Source organism: Sylvia atricapilla, chromosome 8 (genome assembly GCF_009819655.1).
Source record: "Sylvia atricapilla isolate bSylAtr1 chromosome 8, bSylAtr1.pri, whole genome shotgun sequence".
Lineage (NCBI taxonomy): Eukaryota > Metazoa > Chordata > Aves > Passeriformes > Sylviidae > Sylvia > Sylvia atricapilla.
This window is the reverse complement of record NC_089147.1, coordinates 34,248,931-34,272,257: the sequence shown is the minus strand read 5'-3', so window position 1 is coordinate 34,272,257 and position 23,327 is coordinate 34,248,931. Positions and strand designations below refer to the sequence as shown.

General features: G+C 53.0%; 1 protein-coding gene across 1 annotated transcript in view; it reads left to right on the top strand.

The window, feature by feature from the left end:
• Positions 1 to 1,183: 1,183 nt before the first annotated feature.
• The window catches only part of UNC5B (unc-5 netrin receptor B), a 51,593-nt gene continuing 29,449 nt past the window's right edge, over positions 1,184 to 23,327 (top strand). The window contains exon 1 of the mRNA XM_066324383.1: positions 1,184 to 1,318. Within this exon, the coding sequence (XP_066180480.1) occupies positions 1,222 to 1,318 (97 nt within the window). The 5' untranslated portion in view covers positions 1,184 to 1,221. The remainder of the gene's footprint in view (positions 1,319 to 23,327) is intronic.

The following is a 23,327-nucleotide window of genomic DNA, read 5'->3' as shown; positions in this document are numbered from 1 at the left end:
CCACTGAGCCAGGGTGGAGTTTAAACCCTCTCTGAGGAGGGGACGCAGCAGGCGGAAAATCACAGCCCCGCCAAAGCCTGCAAACCCGTGAGTTTGTTTGCAGTTCTTTACAAAGAGCGAGATACGGGCATGCCATGGAATCGTTTGGGTTGGAAGAGAACTTTAAAATCGTCCAGTTCCAGCCACCTTCCACTTATCCCAGGTTGCTCCAAGCCCTTTCCAGTCTGGCCTTGAACACTTCCAGGGATCCAGGGGCAGCCGCGGCTTCTCTGGGCACCCTGTGCCAGGGCCTCCCCACCCTCACGGCGAAAACATTTCTTCTTACATCTCCTCTAAATCTCTCCTCTTTCAGCTGAAAACCATTCCCCCCTGTCCTTGTACTATCTGCCCTAGTAAAAAGTCACTCGACATCCTTTTTATCAGCCGCCTTTAAAACCAAAAGGGGTTTTAAACACGTACCAAGAAGCAGTTGCAGGATACCTCCCTCAGTGTGTGAATTTGACCTTTTATTATTTGTGTTCGTCTCCATCTGTTATTTTTATGCTCCTGCAAGTACATCCTGCGGCCTGGATTTTAACGCCCATTTTTGGGGGAGGCGTGAGAGAAGGGGTGCGAGAAAGATGGAGAGAGACTTTTTAAAGGAGCACGTAGTGATAGGACAAGGGGGGATGGCTTCAAACTGAAACAGGGCAGGGTTAGATGGGGATATTATAAAGGAATTATTGCCTGTGAAGCTGGGGAGGCCCTGGCACAGGCTGCCTGGAGAAGCTGTGGCTGTCCCATGCCCTGGAAGTGTCCCAGGCCGGGTTGGACGGGGCTCGGACATTCCCAGTCTGGTGGAAGGCGTCCGCGCCGATGGAAGGAGACGATCTTGCGGTCTCTTCCGAGCCAACCATTCCCCGATGCCGTGACAAGAACGCAGCAGGACGCTGCTTTCAGCGCCGAAGGATTCCCGCGGGGGCTCCGCTCGCGTTCCGCGGCTCCCCCTGGTGCCCGCCGGTCCCACTGCGGGGATGCGCGCCCGGCTCCCGGCTGGGCTGGACCCGCGCATCCCGGGCTGGGCCGGGCGGGGCGCGGCTGAGGCCGGGCGCAGCTCATCCCAGGGCCCGCCTCGGGCCCGCCCCGGCCCGCCCCGCCCGGCGCCGGGCAGCCCGGCAGTGTGGCGAGGCGGGCGGGCAGCGCTCCGCTCACCGTGCCGCCGCCGATCCCGCTGCCGCCGCCATGCCGCCGCCCGGCCCCCGCCGCCTCTCCCTCCTCCTCCTCCTCCTCTCCTTCTTCCTCCCCGCGCTGCTGCTTCGCCGGGCGCTGGCCGCCGCAGGTAAGACGGGCACAAGTTTGGGGGGGGGGCGAAGAGGGGCGGTGGGGTGGGCAAACATCCCCCCTTAAAAAAGTTCGCTGCGGTTAAGGTGCCCGGCCTTGGGACGCCGAGTTGGCGTCGTTCGGTTTTATTTTCTTCTTTCTTTAATGTAAAGAAAGGTTGAGGGGTTGGCGGGGCTGGGGGGAGCCGGGCGCCCTCCGCGCCGTTGCTGGGGGATGCTCCCGGGAGGATGATGCTCGCGGGGGATGCGGGCTGGCAGCGCCCTCCGCGCCGGGGGGACGCTCCGGGCCGGGGGGGATGATGTTCTGGGTGGGTGGGGGCTGGCAGCGCTCCCCGCTCCGGGGGGAATGCTCCGCAGGGATACGGGCTGGCAGCGCTCCCCGCTCCGGGGGGGATGCTCCGGGGGGAATGCGAGCTGCCAGCGCCGCTCCCTGCTCGCCTCGCCGTGCCGCTTCCTTATATTTCTCTCTCTTTCTGTGTGTATATATATAGATATATATTTATTTTTTCTTGGCAAAAGCAAAACAAACCCAGCCCTGTTTGTAGTAGCGTCGTCGTGTGATTTTCCCCGGCCAAATAAGTAACTATTCAGTGTGGATTTATTTATTTATTTATTTATTCATTTTTTTTTCCACGATTATTATTAAATCTGCATTTTTTTTCTAAGGTGAGCGATTGATGGCCGGGCAGCCGAGTGGTGTTTTCCTACGGCCGTTCAAAGTTTCCTGTGCGCAGCTCGATCTTGTGATTGAGATGCACTTAAATCCAGCCCTTCCGTTTGTAATCCCTGCCACAGACGAGAAACAGAGGCGCATCTCTCCTGCTGCCCTCTCTCGTTAGGACTCCTGGATCAAACTCAGCCTTTCCGCTGTATATTCTCCCCCCCACACACACACCCACTCTACAGCTCACGAACATCCTCAGGACTTTGTCCTTTGTCATCCTCCGGCGGTGGCGAAGCAAAGCTGCCCGTGTTTATTCTCCGGGTGTAAAAAAAGATGTGCTCGGGTACAGAGCTCAGAAGGGGAGCCCTATAAAGTTTGATGGCTTTTTGGAGGCTGGGAAAGACCATAACTGTGTTGGGCAAGGTCGTCATCCCGGCGGGAATTCGGGATCTCTCGCTCCCCGCGGCTCCTGGCGAGGGTTTGAGGTCGCGTCTCAAAGCACAGATCGGTCTTGTTAAGGAGTTGAAAGCGTCTCCTGACAAGCTGATTTTCTAGGAAAATGAACCAAGCCTTCTTTTCTGAAGCGTAATTAAGGTGACGAGGAATTTTAGGGAGGGAGTCTAATTAGATTAATATTTTTTCCGCCTCCGCCGCACAAAGATCCAGTGTATTTCAGCAAATGGGAAACAGGAACGGTACTATTGACTTATCCAGGGGCCTGGATGTTGCTGCAGCAGCGTCCTCCAGCCAGAAGAAACTCTCCCTCCTCGGTGGGAAGGGAGAGGTTTGAGAGCTGGCAACTGGTGTCCTGCTTGGCTGGGAGTGCCGGGATGGGCAGTGAGGGGCCCGGAGGTGTGGGATGTGGAGGGTTTGGGAAGGCTGGATTAGGCAGGCTGCTGTGGATCAGGGTTTAGCCGTGAATGCTGAGGGGAGTTGTGGGGATAGCACTGTGTTCCTGCCCGGCTCTGTCCTCTTTATTTTTGTGTGCACCAAGTTCGTGCAGGGCTTGAAATAAAACTGGGCAGGAGGGAGGGAATGAAGAAGGAAAAAAAAAAAACCAAACAAGTTAAACCTGACCCACCTGGCTCAGCATTGAGTCTGGGGAGCTCTCTCAAGGCACGCTGCTAATCTGGCATATGTATGTGTGTGTATAATAAAGTTTGTAGCTAGAGAGCTATAATTAGTGTTTCTCCAGGAGAGAAATTGTGTAGAGGTGGCATGATGCAGAGAGGAGGGAACCGAGATGCGTGCTTAGCCCAGGTGATCATCCACTCCCTTCCCCATTCTTGCCTAGTTTTTAGGGAGAGGCATCACCCAGAAAACAATTTTCTCTTTTAATAACAAAAAGAATGTACATGTTGTTTGCGTTGGGTTTTGCAGTGTGGGGGTAGAAAGATTGTTTTGGACGGGGGTTTGAACTCCAGAAAGCGTCGGGTGCGCTCATCCATCCCCAGGAGCACTGCTGGGGGAACCCAGCCCCCAGTGTGTCCCCCCTCCCTGGGCCTGGGGCTTTACCTGCCAGGCTGCTCTCCAGGCTCCATCCTGCTTTGGTGCGTGCACCTCTGGGTAGGAAAACAATGCGGTGTTAGAATTTGGAGCTTGCTTGAGGGTCTTTCCGCGTGGGGCTGCACAGAGGCGGTGCAAGGTCAGCTGAAATCCAGAGGGTGATGCTGGAGGTGGGGACTCGGCTGACAAAGGTTTTTAGGGACAGCGTGACGCTGCCATCTTGGTGAAGGAATGTCCTTCCACCCTCCTGCCCTACTACCAGCAGGAAAACACCCAGGGACAGAGCGATGGAGAGGGGATAGCAGCACTGCTGTCCCCCAGCAGCATGAGGACATGGGTGGCAGGCTGCCTGCTGCTGCCATTGGGAGCAGATGGCTGGGGAAAAGATGTTCCAGGACCTGTTGTCTATCAAATCCCCCCCTTTGGAAGTGGAGGCTTGAGGGCAGGGGTGTGTGGAAGGATCTGCTTGGGAGTTTTTTGTCTCCTTCTCCTTCAGCTGCTTGGTTGTGGAGCCCTCTCTCTCTTAGAAGTGGGTAGCAGCAGAGTGAAACGCTGGAACAGCAGCAAAAAAAGGAGAGAAATGGAAAAACACTACTTCAGAGAGGCCAGGGTCACTTGGAAATGGTAGTTGTGGGGGACAGGGAATAAATCCAGCTTGCGTTTTCTCTGCTTACAAACCAAAAGCTGACCCTGTAGGGAGCTTGGAGGGTTCAGCTGTGTCCTTCATCTCTGCACGATCCCGTGGGTCCCTTTGGTGCTGCAGATGCTTGTTCCCTTTTCCACCCCTGTCCTAGTCAAAGAGGAATCATATATATAAAATACATAAAACACAGATCTGTATTTTGGGTCAGTTGAGTGAGCCAAGGTGCTGTGAGGAGCTCTGTTTTCCTTCTGTTTCTAGCAGTGGCATCCCCATGGCTTTCTCCCTCCCAGCATGTTTGCGGCCAGTGGGATCATCCTGCCAGCCCTGTGGGGTTTTGGGAGAGTCCTGAGCTGGGCTTTGCCGGTCAAAGCCTGGCTGGCAGGCCAGTGCCAGGCCAGGAATGCTGTGAGGTGAGGGCAGAAGGGGCTGTGTGGAGTCTGAGGAGTTCATTACAGCAGATGTTGCTGCCATAAAGCCACAGGTTCCTGCTGTCTCCTATTCATTTATATCTTCCCGGCTTTAGTGCTGCTAATGCGAGTGAAAACATTTGCTGGAGTAGGGTGAGGGGGGAGATAAATCATGAGCCCATTCCCTCTGCCCTTCCTGTCATCCACCCTGTGCATCTCACCCTGTGAAGGGGGGATTCACAGGGGTGCAAGGGATGCCTGAGCCGCTCAGTGGCCGCCATCAGCTCTTCCGTGGCATTTGAAGGCCCACTGGCTCCAGTTTTGGTTTTCCACAATCTGCAGAGCTGTAATTTGCTTTAATCAGTTGTACTGTGCAAGGCAGCGCTGCCCGTGAGTCAGAACACGGTGGCACCGAGCAGACACAGCCCTGGCCCTCGGTGTGCTGGGCTCTGTGCAGGGGATCCCTGTCTGGTGACATGGAGCCTCATTCCTCATGGAAGTGTTCGAGGCCAGGTTGGATAGGTCCTGGTCCAGTGAAAGGTGTCCCTCCCTGCCTGTGGCAGTGGGGCTGGATCGAGATGAACTTTAAGGTCCCTTCCAATCCAAACCAGTCTGTGACTTCCTTCAATTCACCTTGGGCTGAAGGGAGCCTGGGTAATCCTTCCCTGGCTCTGGCAGAGCTCAGGACCTTGAGGAAGTGCTGTGTGAGCTGTATCTTTGAAAAGCAGAGCCTCCGAGGTGTCCCAGAAGCAGCGAACCAGCGGCTCCTGAGCGATGATGTCTCTGCTCACATTAGGCTGGAGCCCTGGAGAAAATCCTGTATGACCTGCAGCGGGGCTGGGAATTGCAGGGCTCCGGCTTGGCAGAGGCAAGAAAGGCCTGGAGAGCTGCTCTGATGTCTGGCTTCACACCCGCCCTCCCAGGGACCTCTCTGGGTGGGAGCCTGGAGGCTGGATGCAGCACCCTCCCTGTCCCTGTCCCTGTCCCCGCAGCCCTGCCGGCTTGGCTGGCGCTGGGATTTTCACTGCGGAGGCAGCTGTGCAGTGTGGCTGTGCCCGCCCGGGGAGCGATGTCCCGGAGGGTCCCCGCTCGGAGATAAAGCGGCTCCGCTCCTCCCGCAGCAGCGGAGCGGGGAGAGCCAGAGGGCGAGCAAAGCGTCCCCAAGGCTCTGTGCACGGACCATGAGTTTTGGAGCCTCCTGGTTTTTCGGAGGCCTGACTCACGGCACAGGAATGCGCTGGGCTGGCAGCCCCAGACCTACTCCTCAGCGAGGGGAAGAGCTGCCGTCTCCTCCTCCTCCAGAGCTCCTTCCCCATCCCAAACCGCTGGGCTGGGCTGGTAGCAGCCGCATGTTTGCTGAGCTTGGATTTTTTTTTTTTTTTCATCCCTCTCCTATTCGGTTTTTTTTTTTTTTTTTTTTTTTTTTTTTTTTTTTTTTTTTTTTTTTTTTTTGGTTGTTGTTGTTGTTGTTGTTGTTGTTGTGGGGGGGTTGGTTTTGTTGTTTTTTGTTTTTTGGGGTTTTTTTGGTTGTTTTTTTGTTGTTGGGGGGGGAGTTTGGGTTTTTTTGGGTTTTTTGGGGTTTTTTTTTTTTTATTTTCACTGGGCTCAGCACCTCTGCCGAGGGAGAGGCAGAGATCAAACGCCAGGCTGGCTGGGAAAGGCTGGGTGAAGCCACGCTGGAAAACGAGGAACGGGAAGGGAAGCAGGAATTATTTAGCACGGGGCTTGCTCCAGCGTGTCCTGCACTCTGCCTTTAATCTCCTGCGAGTCCCTCCCTGCCGCAGCCTGGCCCCACTTGGGTCTCCTCTGCTCCCTGCTGCCTTGGATGGCTTCTCTCACTCTTAAGGAGGCTGTTCCCAGTTTCAGAGGCAAAAAATGTTTGTCTTGTGTGTGAATTCTGCTTCCCACCTTTCCGTGGACTTTGCCCGGCCCTTTCCCTTGCCTGCCTGGCTTGAGCATCCATGGAGGCCTCGGTGTCTTCTCCCCCCACCGTGTTCCCCTCTCTGCTGGGGATTGATGGCCGAGCTCTCACTTGTTTGGGTGCTGGTAAACAGCCCCTTTTCAGCTAATTCCTTGCTGCAGGGAGGAGGAATTACCAGGTCCCAAGCCTTGGGAATTGCTGTGAAGCCAAATGGGGTATGACCATGGGAATGGTAGACATGGCAATGGCACTGGAGCCCCAAAATTGGACTGTGTCCGTGGCATTTAAGTTTATCCAAATAAAATATAAAATCAGGAGCTGCATCCCACTGTCTGCCAGGCATAGCTTGATGTGGGTGGACGTGGCTGACATAGTCACCCAGCATTTAAAAATCAAATGTTTTTGAGCTACTTTTCCCCTTTGACTTTGCTTGCCGCGTAAGTTTAAGGCAGTGCTGGTGTGTTGTCTTGTTTGTTGTTGTTTTTTATACCCTGGGAGATGAAGAGTGCAAGCTGAGACATTATATTAATTCTTAAGAGTAATAATATACCTGGTTATACAAAAAGAAAAGTAAGCAGAGCTTTTCCTTCCTGAAATTCATGGTCTGGGCAGTCCTTTTCTCCAGGGAAGCAAGTCCCTTCAGAAAAGGAAGAAGACCCTATGGATTTGGGGAGCATTTTTGCGGGGCTCTCCCTTTACCCCACAAGTCCATAATACCTGCGTGCACACACTTATAGCACAGCCACCCTCGCTCCTCTCCCCAGTTTATTCCCACATTTTATGGGAATAACAAAGGAAGAGGAGAAGGGCTGGTTTGTACACAAGTGATCCCTTCCCAGCTGGAATAACCAGGGCTGTCAGCCCAATCAGTACAATTCCCTCATGGAGCCTGACACCAAAGTCAGATCCCAGCATCTTGCCTGCTTCCAAGGGGTCCTGCTGGTGTGGTTTCCACAGAGACCCCACAAATAACCTCTGCTGCCCCGGCTCCCCTCCTTCACGAGCCTGCGCCCAGTGTGAAAGCTGAGGGATTGTTTCCCTTTGAAAGAGCGTAGAAAATCTCATTTTGAGACATTTAATGCGTATTAGATCCATCTGCCTCCCTCTCGAGCAGGGGCCACCGCAGGAGGAGAGACGAGGACATCCCAGTGCAGATGGGTGGGCTTGGGGGGCTCTGTGGGAATGATGCTGTGGATCATTGTGCTGAGAATCCGGGCAGGTGGAAAGTAGGGAATGCTAGAAAGAGGCATGGGAAGCAAAGAAAAGCTTCCATAGAGGTAGAGAGAAATGCTCTTGGAACTGATGTGGCTGCACATGACATCACTTTTGGACGCTTTGTCTTGTCTAAGGATGAGTTTCAGCACACCTTGATGCTCTGAACCAAAGGCTGTCCAGGTGCAGGGAAAACATGTGTGAGAGGGTTTGAGTGCAGGATGGGAAATGGGGAGTGCTCCTTCCTGCAAGGCAGGATGATGATGCTCCTCCTTGCCGGGCATCCCTCCTTGTTGAGGCTCTATGGAGATATACCTGGTGGCTCTTAAATGATGGGAGGTGAGGGCACAGCTGAGGTGAGAGCAAGGTTCTCTGCACCCAGACTTTGTCCTGCTGTTGCTTTGTAAGTCTTTCCTTTCGTGGAGCGGCCTCTTGTCCCTAGGAGCTGCCACTGGCAAGGAAGTGACTCCTGCCTGCCCCCTTCTCATCACATCAGCAGCATTTAAATGCCTCTACAGGTCCCATCTCACCACTCAGACAAGGAGCAGTTTGGGCTGCCCACCTTTGAGTGGGCTTCTGGCTGTGCCTGCGCCTCCTGGGGCGGTGGCAGGATGGAGGGATGGGACATTTCCAGCCAAATCCAGGCTTCTCGGCTGGGAGGCTTGCAGAGGCAGGGTGCTATTAAAAGGGTTGTGTTGCACTGTACAGCGTGGGAGTTTTCCTTAGGCAGGAGGATGCAGAGCCCAGAAATTCCTCGGGACAGATTGAAGTGGGAGAAGGGACCAGCCTGGGATGAGCACTGCTGTCAGCAGTGTCCTCAGTGCTTTCTGGGCTGTGAGGTTCGGGGCACACACGTGAGGGCATCCACAGCAGTGGCTGAAGGCACCAAGGTGAAGACTGTGTTTCACTGTGGACTCGCATGGTGTCTGGGAAACTTCCTGACTGCTGGTTGGAGGACTGGGAGCAATTGGGATGGAGGACAATCCCATGGCCAGCAAGGTGGTGTTTGGGCTCCATGATTCTGGAGGTGTTTTTTAGCTTTCGTGATTTGTACCAGGACTTTGGAGGGTTTCATGGAGATGGATGAACTGAAGTTCTTCCACTGGATTGATAGGCTCTGCCTCGTTGCCATCTTCAGGGGGTCTGGTTCCCCTTCTTGTGGTCTGTGAGCAGGGGCTGCTCTCCCCTGATGAGCTGCCACCATCCTGCGCCATCACCCGGCTGCGTTATTGGCTCCATCTGTTTGGGTTGGCTTGGAGAACAGAAGGGAGGGTGTTTTCCAGCAGCCAGAAAGTGGTTGCTATTTAAAACAACTGGAAAAAAAAAAAAAAAAAAAAAAAATGCGGTTTGCTGCTTGCTTTTCATCCGTGGAGCCGAGCGAGTGTCCCCGCCCTCACCTGGGGGGCTCTCCAAGGGCTTTGCAGGGCCCTGCAAGCCAAGGTAGTAATTCGTGCTGGTCATGAGGGTGGATCCTGCAATGTGGCCATGCTGTCTGCCGTGGTCTGGCCTGGGGCCACTGCTGCCTTTGGGATGGCCGCTGCCCAGGTGTGGGATCCCAGCACCTTCTTCCAGCCCTGTTTATCCCAAGCACGCTGGGGATGCAACCTTTGCCTCCATGCTGCTACTGCTGGTTTGGCAGTTGCTGGGTGGTGCTACAGTGTTCCTGCACTGGAATATTACTTTTGAAGGTTTTTCTTTCCCCCTTTGACAGATGTGAGATGTAGAGACAGGCTTAAAATGAAAGCATGGCTGCCAGAGTCCAATTACACAGCAATTAAAAGTAATCAGCGGTCTGGGTCGCTGTGCTGGAGACAGGGTTCATGGAAGGGTTTTTCTATTCCAGCTTATCTTGGAGAAGCTTAAATGTCCTGTCTCTTCTGCTGTCTGGGCCCTGGCTGGGGGGCATCTTCACGGAGGGGGTCAAACATCGCTGGAAATCTGAATTAAGCCAGGATTAAGCTGTTTCTGGTGCCCCCAGCTCCTCACTGGGGCCGTGGCATCCCTATGCTGCTCCGTGGGGTCTCCTCTGAGGGGTTCCATCACTCTGTGTTTTTGGGGAGAAGCATTTGGTGACGTGGTGTCACTGCTGGGTGCATGCCTGACTCCGTTGTCACTGCTGGGGCCACTCTGGGCTGGAAAGAAGAAGAGGTGGCATTTGGGGCTCCCCTTTCAGGCCCATCCAAATGCGTCCCCCAGGCCTGCAGTTCCTCCTGTCCTCCCCCAGTCTTCAGCAGGAGATGCTGACTCAGTTGTGGAAGCAGGTTTTCCTGCAGGACGTCTGATTCCTCTTGCACATCGTTTTGGCTGCTTTTCTGCAGTCAGAGCCTTGCAAATGCCTCCTTCCACGCTCCGGTGTCGGCACTAACGGGATTTGTTACAGGAGAGGGGATTTGGCTGTGGAGCTGCTTGGGTGACTGGGATCCTGAGTGTGATGAAGTGGGGTGTGGGCTGCCAAGGGCTATAAAACTGTTTTCCTCCCCCTTTTCATTCCCTCTTCCTTTTTTTTTTTTTTTTTTTTTTTCCATGTGTGTCTGTGCTTAATGGTTTGCTACTAGTGAATGACTAGGTTTGGATTTCAGGACTTACAGACTCGTGGCTAATCCCTATCCTGGGCTGCAGATCCTTTGGATACCCTGATATACATAATATATATATATTAGATATATGTGTGTGTATATATATAAATCAAGGCATCAAGGCACATATTTCATGTTTCTAAAATTTACATGCCAAGATAAAAATGCTGGCTGTGCCCAAAGCTGGAAAAGCAAGATCCAAAAGCTGGGAAGAGGGTTGCGTTTTCGCTTGGGCTGAACAGTGACTAACCAGAGCTGAGCTTTTAAAACAAATGCTTGGGATAAACTGGTTATGCAAACTGAGGCGAATTGGGCAGGTTCCTTTGTAGTTTACAGCAAAACCCCGGGAGTCTGGGGCGTGTTGGGGCCGGTCCTGCTGGGGATGGAAAAACCCACACGCCGGCTTTGCAGATGGGGTCGCAGCTGATGGGGCAGGATCCTGAGGGATCAGGAGTAGGGGAAGCCACAGGTTACTGCAGGGCCTCCTCTGTTCAGCTAAAACCTCGAGTGACACCAATCCTAAACATAGAGCAGGTCAAAAATAGATTACTTTTTTTTTTTTTTTTTTTTTCTTTTGGGAGTGTGGTTTTTAATACCTGCTGAGAGGAATCCGTGCTGGGCTCCAAGGAGCTGTTGGGCTTGCCGGTCCTGTGCTGCAGAAAATGCACCAATTCAGAGGATTTGGGTTGGTTTTATCCCTCGGACGTGGCTGGCGTGGGACACAGAGGCGTGCCAGCAATGCTCAGCATGCCTTGGGAAGGCAGTCTGCTTGGGCTGGCAGACCACAAGGCTTCTGGTTTCCATCATAGCTGCCGCAGTTTTGGCCAGGGGCATCCATCCGTCTGTCCTTCCGTCCATCCGTCCCACGGTCCTCCCAGGCTCTGCAGGGCTCCTCTCCAGTGCAGTGCTTTGAGGACACTGGGAGGAGGAAGGGGATGCCCTGGTGGATTTTTAACTCCACCCAGCCCCATGGGTTGGGAGAAGGTGATGCCTCGCCTTTTGGTAATGCTCCATAAGAATCCCACTTGACCCTTCTTGCTGGATCAGGCTTCCGGGCTGAACAAAGACCTGTTTAGGCTGCTGGAGTCATTTTGAGGGAGAAAAGCCTGGCTGCTGGATGAAGCAGAAAATTAGATGAGAACTGCCTAACAGGAAAATAAAAGATGACTTTTGCACACAGGGAGGGGAAAAGAGGAGGTGAAGTTGCTGCTTAACTCTGAACATCCTCTGAGCAGTGCTGGGCCTGTTTGCCATCCCTGCATCCTAAAGGATGTTGTTTCTGGCTTTTGCAGAGGGATGAGGTTGGATGTGGGACCCCAGTGGTCCTGGGCTGGCTGGGAAAGGAAATCTTCCCTTGTAGAGCGAGCTCTTGTTGTGCTGCTCCTCCCCCCTTTCCATCTCCACATCACCACGACACACTGGCTCTGTTTTCCTCAGTATTTATGGACTGGCTGGAAGGGGATGCAGCAGCTCCAGCCGGGCTGTTAATGACCCCTGCACGGAACAGCAAAGCCCACTTAGCGGTCTCAGCCCAGGGGTTTTACTGCAGCCTCCTCTCCTTCCCTTGAAGAGGGGTGGGAAGGACTGCGGGCACCATTCCTCGCTTGGAGAGAAGAAGGGCTTGCGCTTGTGTGCGGCGGGGAGGCGGGGGAAGGAGTCTGTGGAAAGTTTAGGGGGGGGAGAATGCAAACCATATGTTTCGCCCAGGGTCAAGTTGCAGAGCTAAAAGCAGCAGGGAAGCCAAAGGAGCCGGAATCCTGCAGTTTGGCTGGGCTTTGCGTCCCGGTAGATGTGTGGGGGGATTCAGTGTGGCCTACTGAAGGATGATTTTATAAAATACACCCTCCCTAAAAGATGATCTGGGTCTCTTGCCTGGCACTCTACTGTCCTGTGTGTTTAGGACTGGAGTCCAGGGCTGTTCCCAAGCCTTGGGGCTCTTGTAGATAAACAACATGGATGCTGGGAAGAAGCTTGTCGAGGTTGTCCTGAGTTCATGGTGTTTGCAAATTTTGACAGGAAGTCGAAGGAAGACATTTTTGCCAGAAAGGGAGTGCCTGCAGCTCGCTGGAAAAGCAAGGATGATATGCCCTGCACCAGGGCCGTCCTTGTGGTCCCTTTCCAGCTACAGAGCGGAAAGTCAGAGGAAAAGTGGAAAAAGTTATGTGCAGGCAGCTCGTAGAGTTGTACAGACATCAGATCGGAGCTGGGTGCAAGTGCTTTAAAAAAGAAACTGAAAAGAAAAAGCACCGAGGTCTCCCAGCAAACTTTTTTTAGCTGGGAGACACCTTTTATTCCCTCCACTAAAGGCATGGAGACAATATCTGATTCCCTGGCCTGCTCCATGGAGCTGTTTGCAACCTGTCAGCTTGGAAACCATCTGCTCACAGCCCATGGGGACTGTGCTGTATGTGGGACACAGGGGGAGGGAGAGACTGCCATGGGGATCCAGCTCCTCTGGACCACCCTGTCCCCTGCCTCAAGGAGAGCTCCTGTGCCTAAAACGCCAAAAATCCCTGCGGATTTATCTTTGGGCTAGCTGGATTGTTTGTTTCTTTTTGTTGCTTGTTTGTTTGGGGGGGAGGGAGGTTCTTTTTTTAGCTTCATTTCCTTAAAAAAAAAAAAATGCAGACTATTTTTTTCCTTAGCTGCCGTGCTGTTTGTATGTCTGCATCCCTCTCCCTCTGACTCAGAAGTAGATGTCTTGTAATTAAGCGCTCGCCTGATTAGGAAATTAGCAATAAAGTTTTTTATCTAGGCTGATCGGCCAGTGAGAAGGATCTATTGATATCCCACTAAAAAAAAAAAAACCCAAAACCCAAAACATCAACAGCATAACACTTGCCACCTACTATTGGGGAACACAAATGCCGTGTGGGAGGGAGTATTTGGAGCAGCAGATCCATAGGAAAACAGGCTTTGCTCTGCTGCTCGTGGGACCACGATGTATGAGCAGCGATGGGACACCTGGAAATAAGTGAAGGACTGAGAAAAATGCTGGGAAAAGCCTTAGGCAAGGTGAGGGAAGCGCTGAAGGCAAATGGCTTCTGTTGGCAGGTGACCTTTATTTGAAGGAGACGATCCTTTGCTAATGATGTTTGAGATGGAAGGGGAAGTAGAAGAGCATCCCACGCCTGGGTCAGCGGGGAGAGGCGGGGAAGCTTCCTCCTAGCTCTGGAAAAATCACTTGGCATCCTGGATGTGGGGCACTGATATCAACCACGGGGTCCAAAGGTTGGAGGAGTTTGAGTTCTTGTAGACTTCTGGGCCAGAATTATCCTGCAGCTTTGGCTTTCCATGTTTTTGGGGAGCAAGCAGTTCCTAGCGCCTCTGAAAATAGAACAAGATGGTGAGGGGAAGAGCATCTTCTACTGAGATGGTTTCAGCTGCTTCTGCAGGTCCTCCGGATGTCCCCAGGGTTTGATCTGGCTGGTTTTTGTCCCTTGGTCAGTGCCACAATAAATCTGGCTCTTGCCTCACCAGTTTGTCCCAACCGAGTTACCCAGGAGAAGCTTTAATCCAAGAGGAGCTGAACCTGACGGAGGACTGGGCTCACTTGGGTGGTGGAAGGAGTCCTTGTCCTATTTCAAGAGTCCCCTGGGTTTTAAAACATGGGGTTTTTTGCAGACAGGCTTTTAGTGTGGTACAGGAGAAGGCTTGGAAAACCAAAAAGAAGTTCTCAAGGAGCTGGTGGAAATGAGAACCTGGAGGTAGGAAAGCTGAAGTGTGCTTTCTTCCAGCACCAGGATGTTTATCCCAGATAATGCAGAGGGATGGCATCTCTTTTAATTTTTTTAAAAAATAACCACCTCTATTTTGAGACTGCTGAGAAAGTGACTGCCCCTTGTGATGTTTCACAGCTGAGATCATTTCTGGCTGAGAGAATCCACTCTGGAGGCTTTCGGCTGGATGTGTATGAGTGAGCTCAGAATCTGAATTTTTATGTGCAGTGTGGTGGGGTAAATCTCAATCACTTCGGACTAAAAAATACAATAAAAAGCTGTGAAGATGCATCAGTGAAGAGAAGACTTTCATTCACTTTTGGGGTGGATCATGATCTGGAGCTGCTCTGCAGTGAGGGAAAACAAGAAACGAGTGTTTGCTGAGAGGCACATCAGCAAACGCTGGAAGGAGTTACTCTTCTTTTCAGAAATAGGTAATGGACATCATTTTGGAAGACACTGAATTTCACAAGTGCTCATTCAGGACCAGATTCAGTCCGTCCCCTGTGCTGCAGACTTTGAGACAAGAAATCAAGTCCAAGGCAAAGCAGGCTGCCTGTGGGAGGGACTGAGGCTCAGAGTAGAGCTTTAATTTCAGCGGTGTAGCAGTGTAATGGTGTTGTTTATAAGCTTCTCTTGCCACATGAAAGCAATGTTGCATTATCCTGGTTGGCCCTAAAAGCAGGGGAGCAGCCAGAAGAGGCCTGATTACAGAGCAGCAGCTCTTTCTTCCCATCACTACAAAAGAATAGACAATAGAAACAGGGATCCGGTTTTAGCTCCAGCAATGCAATGTCCTCCTTCTGGTGGTCATGTCACATGCTGCATGAGTAATTCTCATCCTTGTTTTGCCTGGAAAACCAGCCTTGAAGGGAGGGAAGGAGTGAGGAAGCCATGGCTTGGGCTGGATGATGCTGGGATCAGGTGCCCAGCTGTGGGTAGACCTTGTCTGTGGCCACCTTCGGGGAATGGAGTGACCTTCACCATCTGTAGGGACAGCAGTGGAGCTGGTGGGTTGTTGGTTTTCACATCACCAGCCCTAGGAATGAGGGATAGTTTGGCTGGAGCCTGAGGTGTGCCCAGAAGGCTGAGCCTGAGGCGCTGGAATAGGAACTTACAAAAGCAGCTATGTGGTTGCTACTTGCTCTTTGCCATGAGCTTCCCATCCACCTGTGAGGGAGGCTAAGGCATCAAAAACATGGATTTAATTTTTTCCCCCCCCTCAAGAATAACTGACTTGACCATTTTAAGGTGGTTTAGAAGCAGGACGGGGGACGTTTCCAGCTTATTTTTTGTTGCTTGGCTTCCCCAGGTTGGGTGATCTGTGTGGGATTTAAGAGGCGAGCAGAGAGCAGGTGATTGCCAAGGAGAAAGGGGACACCTCTGAGGCTGTGTTGTCATTTCCATCGTTGCAGGAGGTGCGGAGAAAATTCCAGTGGAGATAATTTTTTCGAAGTAGCTACAGGTCACAGCTGGCTCGCTTTGTGCTCTGGCATTCCCAAAGAAGCCAGATGGGAAAGCAGAGAGAAACCCACAGCAGAAACCTCACAGCTCTTTGTGCCTGGGACAAAGGGTTGGTTTGGAATTACAGGGAAGAAAGGGAGCTGTGTTTGTGGAGGGAAAGGTGTTGTAAGATGGGTAATAGGGACTGGGATGTAGCAGGGGAGCCAAATGAGGCCAGAATGAGAAAATACGTTGTTGAGGATGATTGAGGATGCTGGCCCTGGGGAAATCTTTCACCAGCCTCGTGGTGCAGTGGATGCTGATCTTCCCACTTCTCTGCAGCTTTAAACACGTAGGAGACAAACTGTCCCTGGACACTTGTGTGGCAGCAGGTGGATTCTCACTATCAGGAGTGTGTGCTGGAGATGCTGCCAAGCCCCAAAGCTGCTGCTGCTCCCTAGCCTTTGGCCTCTGTGGGTTTTTAACCCCATTTCCCCCTCCTCACTCAGTCTGCAGTTAGGGGCAACTTTTATTACACCTTTTTTATGCCCAAGACTAATGGCTCAGCCTGAATATGTTATCAGAGCAGTGTCTGATATGTTTTCTGCCTTGAAGCCCTGGGGAAGTGCTCGTTCAGGACCACTGCAATAGATTTTCCTCCTCTTTCCCAGCTGCCTAAAAATGGTGTGATTTTTATTACTTACTCCTTAACTGAACATTATTACTTTAATCAGTGGGAAGAAAAATGCAGGGCCCAGCTAGTGCTGTCCATAAGGGCTTGCAATGCCTCTTCCCCCCGTCATAAATCCATAAATGGTTGGCAGGACGTGCTGTGAGCATAGAATGAATCCCTGATTAGTCGGATGAGTTCAGACTGTATGAGGAGGATGACAAGGTGAAGGGTTTGGCTGGGCGGGTGGTGGAGCTGCTGGCTCCATCTTGCATGTGGAGGTGATTGAGGGTGGTGGTGAAGAGGGTTTTATATGGGTGTGGAGCAGCGGAGGCACCAGGACGCTGTGTTTTACACGAGGAGGGGGATGCAAAGGCCCCAGTGGAAGCTTGGAAGACAGGAGGAGGTCCCACATGGACTGGGATGCTGAGCATCCATGGAAGTAGCCTCATGTGCATTAATCCAGGAGCTGCCTGCAGCTCCCCTTCCAAGCTGTAACAGCCAGACAGCCGTGAGAGTCACTCCATATCTATTTAAAGCACTTCAATAAATAAAGATGCTAAATGAAATCACAGTGGCCCTGCACTCTCTCCGTGCTGCTAGGATTTCCCTTTTCCCTCCCCGCATTTGCTTCTGGATGCGTCCAGAGGTGAAGAAAGGGGAGGGATGGGAAGGGTCAGGAGTCTTGGTTTGTGTGGGCACCAGCCTGGGCATCTCAGGGTGATGGCAGCGAGGGTGTGCCGAGCCCCTTCATCACCCCAAATGAGGAGAAGGGCGACACATTTCCTTAGGGGTGTTTTATTAAAGGCAGGTTTCCTTGCACAGCAGAGGGGTTCCAGGGGTTGCTGTTTTCTGTGGCGGGGAGGTGACAAGTGGGAAGCTGTCTTTGCAACTCCTCTGTGATGCTAATGGAAGTGCAGGTTGAGTTGTTGTTGTTGTTGTTGTTTGGGGTTTTTGTTTTGTTTTGTTTTCTTCCCCCCTGCCCCTCCCTTGCCAAAGATTTACCAGGGAACACTTGTTGGAGGATACATCTAAAAAGCCCGTGGTGGTTTGTTTGGAGGGCAGTGTGTTTGCTTTCTCTTCGTGCTGGAGGGAATTGCTCTGCTGCTGTCAGCAAATAAATAAAATAAGAGCTTTGTTTTAAATTAGACTTTCTTCTGGTAGCTAATTAGGCGAGCTGATACCTGCAGCTGCATTACCTAGGCACCAACTGTACCCAGCATATTTGAGGCATATGGCTGCTGTCGGCAGCTTCTAGACTTCATTAGCCCCTTATTATGATTTTTTTAAATATCCCCTTAATTGGCTGCGCATTCCCTGGGGCTCTGATGGCATCAGGAGTCCTCCTGGTGTGGCTGCCCATCCTGGCAGGGATGAAGCTGAGGCTCGCTGACCGCGGACCTACGGCACGGATTCACCGGCGGGTGCCGCACTGAGGGCAAAGTTCTGGGTTCCTAATGGTGAAAACAAGCACCGGGAGCTCTTTCAGGGTGTTAAGAGCATCCAGCGCTCAGGCCGGGAGGGAGCTGAGGCAGCGCCAGGCTGGAGCCGTGGCTCCTGTCCCACCTGGCAGCGGGCGGAGGCCAGCCGGGAGCCTGGCTCTCGCTCCTCTCCTCGCCGCCCGTGTTGGGCGGCTGGAAGATCCTGTCGGTCCTGTCGGTGATGGAGACCAGCCCCGGGCAGCTCCGGCCTCCCGTCCTCCTCTTCCTCCCGCAGCCCGCGCCCTGACGGGGCTGGGCGGGTTTAGGAATGGCTCCCAGCCCTCTCCCATCTTTCCGGGTGGCAGGGAGGGAAAGCTGCCAGCCGGAGCGGGCCGGTGGCTGTCGCCTGGCGTCCCCCCGGCTCACGCCTCGGGCATTCCCAGCCGGCTTCCCCGCGCCCGGCCCTTGGCTTTATGGGGAAATGAAGCAGAGTAATTATCCCCGGGGATAATTAGCGGCCCTTGCGCAAGGCGGGGGCTGCTGCCGACTTCTCCGGCCGAGCCGGGAGCCGGGCACTGAGCCCCGCGCACCCCCACATCCCCCCGGCCCCTCCAGCTGCTGCTCACTGCAGGGCCGTGGGACGGGGCTTCTTCTCCCCCTCCTCCTCCTCCTGCTGCTGCTGCCGGGGCAGCCCCCATCCCGCATTCCTGCTCGGGAGGAGATAAGGATCCAGTCTGGCGCCGGGGTTTCAATGAGCTCCCTGATTATCGGCAGGCGCCGGGCAGAGCCCCGGGCAGCGATAAGTAGGGAAGGGGAGCGGGGAGGGGGCTGCCCTGCTCTGAGCAGCACCACTGCCCTTCGGCTCAATCCCACTTAAAAGGCTTTTTTTTTTTTTTTTCTTTCTTTTTTCTGTTTTGCCTATCTTTTTTTTGCCTGTGCACCGGGGCTGCTGGGCTTGTGTGGGGATGGAGCGCGGTGAGGAGAGAAAGATGTCCCAAGCTCATATAGAATCACTCAGTGGTTTGGGTTGGGAGAGATCTTAAAGCTTAAAGGCCGTGGGAAGGGACACCTCCCACTGTCCCAGGCTGCTCCAAGCCCCATCCAGCCTGGCCTTGGGCACTTCCAGGGATCCAGGGGCAGCCACAGCTTCTCTGGGCACCCTGTGCCAGGGCCTCACCACCCTGCAGGGAAGCATTTCTCCCTAATAGCCAATCCAAACCTGCTCTCTGGCAGTGTGAAGCCATTCCCCCTTTGTACTGCTCCTCCATGCCCTTGTCCAAAATCTCTCTCCAGCTCTCCTTGAGCCCCTTTAGGCCCTGGAAGGGGCTCTGAGGTCTCTCTGGGTGTTCACCCCCAGCTCTCCCAGGTGGCTCCATGCAGAGGCTCTCCAGCCCTGGGAGCAGCTCCATGGCCTCCTCTGGATTTGCTCCAGCAGCTCCATATCCTTATGCTGGGGGCCCCAGAGCTGGACACAGCGCTGCAGGTTGGGAAAGGCAGCTGAGATCATCCAGTCTCAGCATTTGGGCACAAAGTTGCCACCACCAAGCACAATGGCCGTGGCACATGGCTCCCTTCCCCTACCAGATGTTGCGTTGCACATCTGGGCCTCCCACGTTCCCTACAGCCCCTTGCAGCTCTTCAGCCAAGGTCCCTCCTGGATTTTAGGAGCTCAGGGCAGGGTCCTTATCAGCTGGGTAAGCCCTCCACGGGACAAAGGCTCTTATCATGTTCGTGTCAGCGCTGTGGCATCTCTGTGTGCAATTAAACCCCATGTGTCTACTCTCTGCCAAGGAATCTGGAGGCAAAGGAAAAGCCTTATCTTCTTGCTGGTGGCTGGAATGCTCTTGCAGCCCAAAGGCATTTCTCTGCTGTGCAAATGCTGAGGATAAAAAATAAAAAACCAACAAACATCAACAAAAAATCCCGAAACAACAAAACCAGGGAGTTTTGCCCTCTCTTTTCACTCTTAAGCTTATAAATAACTGTGCAGCGTCCTGGGGAAGGGTAGTGGGGTTTGGATTTTTTTTCCTTCAGTTTTTTCCTCCTCTAAGTGTAACTCTGGGCTGATATCCCAGGAATGTGGTCCCTCGTGCTCGTAAAAACTCAGCTTCTGGCCTCCTCCTTCCTTCCCAGGCATTAAAGAGCCAGACCTTGGGGATGACCGGGTGGGATCTTGCATCCACTGGGATATTCCACAACGTATGGGGCCTCTGATTTCCGGTGTGAGCTCTCTGAAGCTCCCTGCATTAATATTTGATGCTTTTCCTTGGGGTGAACATTAACAAGAAGCGAGCACCACCAAAAAAGGTGCTTTTTGTTTTTAGTGGAGGGGAGGGAGAAAGGAGGAAGGGGGGGGGGAAAGCTGAAATGCAATCGTTTTTTATGGCTTTCCGGAATGGCTTGGATGTGGGCTGGACAGCATCGGGTCAGGAGCAGCAGGACCAGATAGCCCCCAGATCGTCCCTGCCTACTTGCATCTTTTCCTTTCAGGTCGTAAATATAAAACCACTACTTGAAAAACAAAAAGCTCGTTAAGCTGTCAGCGGGCTCCCTCTTGGAGGGTCGTAAATGTGTCTCTTAGCAGTGGCTTTTGTTCCTGTCATGACTGGGCTTAGGAACTGGGGCTGCGGGGAGGTCAGGGGGAGGGAGGTCACTGTCCATAGGGGTGCTGTCGGTGGGCTCTGACCCCACTAACGAGGGCAGTAACATCTCACTGGCACAGATTGCAGACTCCCCATCCTTCTTGGCTGTCCACGTGGACCTCGAGGTACGAAGGTGCTTCAGTGGAGCCCGATGGGAAAAATGGGTGCTGATGTCTTTAAACAGCTCGATGGGTAAGGGTCTTTAGGAAAAATGGGTGCTGATGTCTTCGAAATGGGTTTTATGTCTGTACAGACCCGAGGTTTGTTACAGAACCCAGACAGTCTGAACTCCTGAACTTTAGGGTAATGGGCAAATGGGTACACAAAGGCAGTTGCAGAACCCAGACGGCCTGAACTTCCAAACTTTGCAGGAAAATTCCATGTTTGAGGGGGAAAATGTGTGGTGGGCAGTTCGGGCAGGCCGTACCTTCCTCGCACCTCAGCCAGTGGGGAAGTGAAGAGGGCAACATGCGGCCAGGAGAAATCTCTGAGCATTATGTCCAAGCTGGGTGGTGGTGGAGTCCCCATCCCTGAAGGTGTCCAAGGAGCGCCTGGACGTGGCACTCGGTGCTCTGCTCTGAGTGACAAAGTGAGGATGTGTCACAGCTTGGACTCGATGGCCCTGGAGGTCTTTTCTGACTGAAATGATTCTGCGAGTCTGTTCAGGGTTGTGCTGGTGGTGACGGCCTCGGCGACTGTCCCGTGGTGGGGCCGGGCACCGAGAGCAGGGGCTCAGACTTCTGCCACTGCGTCACCTCATTGATTTCATCACAAACAGCTCGGCTCAGCTCCCTGCAGCTCGCTGAGAGGTATTAGAGATGATTCAAACAGCCCAGCAAACAGCAGGGAGAAGGAGGAGGTGGTGGGGAGAGCATCCCGCTGCCTTCTCCTGGGAGATGCTCTGCAAAGGGGCGGCCAGGAGAGTTGGTCACTACTAGGACTGAACTAAACTCAGGTTGTTTTGGTGTGTCTTGTGCTGGTGGGGTTTTCCCTTTGTCCCTGGATAGGCAAAACATCTTTGGAGATCCTTCCCATGCGCTGGTGAGGAGGCTGGATGTGGGGATGGAGAGGGGGGAGATGCAAAGCCGGCACCGATGTGACTCGTGAGTGTCAGGAAGCTGTTGGTGGCTGCAGGAGTAATCCATCCTGGTGTGGAAAGGACATCAACATTTTATGGCCTGTTTTGCTTCCAGAGGGAGATTTTCCATGCTGAGAATAAGGACCCCCGTCCCTGTGATCTGGTTGTCATTTAGGGCCCCTGTGTTTCTCCTCTTGCTTACACCATGAGCTGCAAACCAGCCGCTCCTGCATTAACATCTAATTAGCAGCAGCTAAACCCCCGCCCCCTTGCCTGAAACAGGAGGAGAAAGAAAAGGGTGAGGAATTAAAGATGCAAAAGACCTGTTAGATCATCTGGTCCTTCCTTTGGGATTGTTCCCGTGGTGTTTTGTCCAGTCTTGCTCAAAAGTCTCCAGGGCCATTACTGCTTCCCTCAGAGGGCTGTTTCATTGTGTACTGAGAGAAACCTTCATAAATGTAAAAGCTTTATACAATTGAGGTAAAAGAAACAGATTGAGTCATTGTATTGTTCTTTGTAATCAGCTTTGCTTTTCATTAATTTCCTCCCCAAAGCCTTATTTAGGCTGGGAATTTGAAAGAAAAAGCACGTGCGAGGAGGGATGGTGGGAACAGGCTGCCTAGCTCCGTTGGGTTCCTGTGCATCACCCTCCTGCCCCGACAGCCTGGATGTGTTCAGACACCTTCAGGAGCTGGTCTGCCCCTGAGCTGGGCCAAATTTAGCTGCAGCACCTCCTGCAGTGGGGTCTGACTCTTCTGGGCAGCTCCTGATGCTGGAGCTTTCTAATGTAGCTGTTTTTAAAGTAATACCACAAAAAAAAGCTACGGGTGGGCATCAGCTGGTGCAGAAATGACCAGAAATGAGAAAGTAAAATGCTCACCCTCGTGCTGCAGTGGCTGTGGAGTTTGGGAGCTGTGCCCTTTGCTGCAGGGTGTGCAGTGACATGGGATGGGACATGCAGCATCCGACGTCTCTGTCCCTGACACATCAGATGCTTTTTGCTGGTGGCGTGTTCTGAGTGAGGCTTCTTTAATTAGGTCTCCCTATCCTTCCGTGTCCCAGTGTTTTTGCTTTTTTAACCTTGCCAGCCTGCTGGATAATTTTTTCCTTTAATGTGCCTCGCTTGTTTCCCTTTCCAAACACTGTCCTTCCTGCTCTGGTATTTTAGTGGAAGGTGTCCCTGCCCGTGGCAGGGAGCTGGAATGAGATGCTCTTTAAGGTCCCTTCCAAACCAAACCATTCTGTGATTATTTTCCTTCCTCCCTGTTTTTCTCTCTGACATCCCCGACCTCAGCCCTAATGCTTCCCTTCACTCCCAAGTCCCTCCACATCGTGTCTGGGCTCTTCCAAGGGGAGATGCTCTACATTCAGGCCAGCTGCCAGGATGGCTGCAACACATCCCTAATGACTTGTCCTTGTCCTTCCCGTCCTTGTGGGACACCTGGGCTATGAGCAGTGTCACTGGTGGTCCTCACTAGTCCCGTGCTGCTGCCCGCAGGTGCACAACGAGGAATAAATGAGCAGCAGTGCCAGATGTTGTGCAGACAGCTGCTGCTATCTCTCCAGTCTTGGACCAGCTTTAATCCTCCCCACTGGAACAGCCCAAGTGCTAATCCTGGGCTCTGCCACTGCGAATGGCAGAGGAAATGCCAGGGAGACATTTTGGGGAGAACTGAGGGTGCTTTGGGGTTATCTGGTGGGCTGGGGGAATCTCAGCCTTTCTGACGAGCTGAGGGAAGCTGGCTTGCCAGGAGTTTGGTGCAGCCACTGTGGCAGTGAAGGATCAGAGGAGTCTCTCCAGGTGTCTATCTGAGTGTGGCTGTTTGCATGTCCTGGCTGGAAATGCAGCTGGAGTTCCACGGGGAAGACAGAAGTGATTCCTGCTGTGATCCAGACCTCTCCTGAGTATCACTGCTCTTCTCATTACACTTTCCCTTGCTATCTAAGAGCTCTGTGGGGTCTCTTGCACGAGAGACCCTTTTCTTGCCCCCAGAGGACCCTGTTGGCTGTGGGCGGGTGGAGAGGGAAGATGTGGGCTGGCAGCCACGGGGGAATTCCCCGGTGAAGAGAGCTGGGGGTGATCCTGCTGAGCCAGCTCTCCGCTCT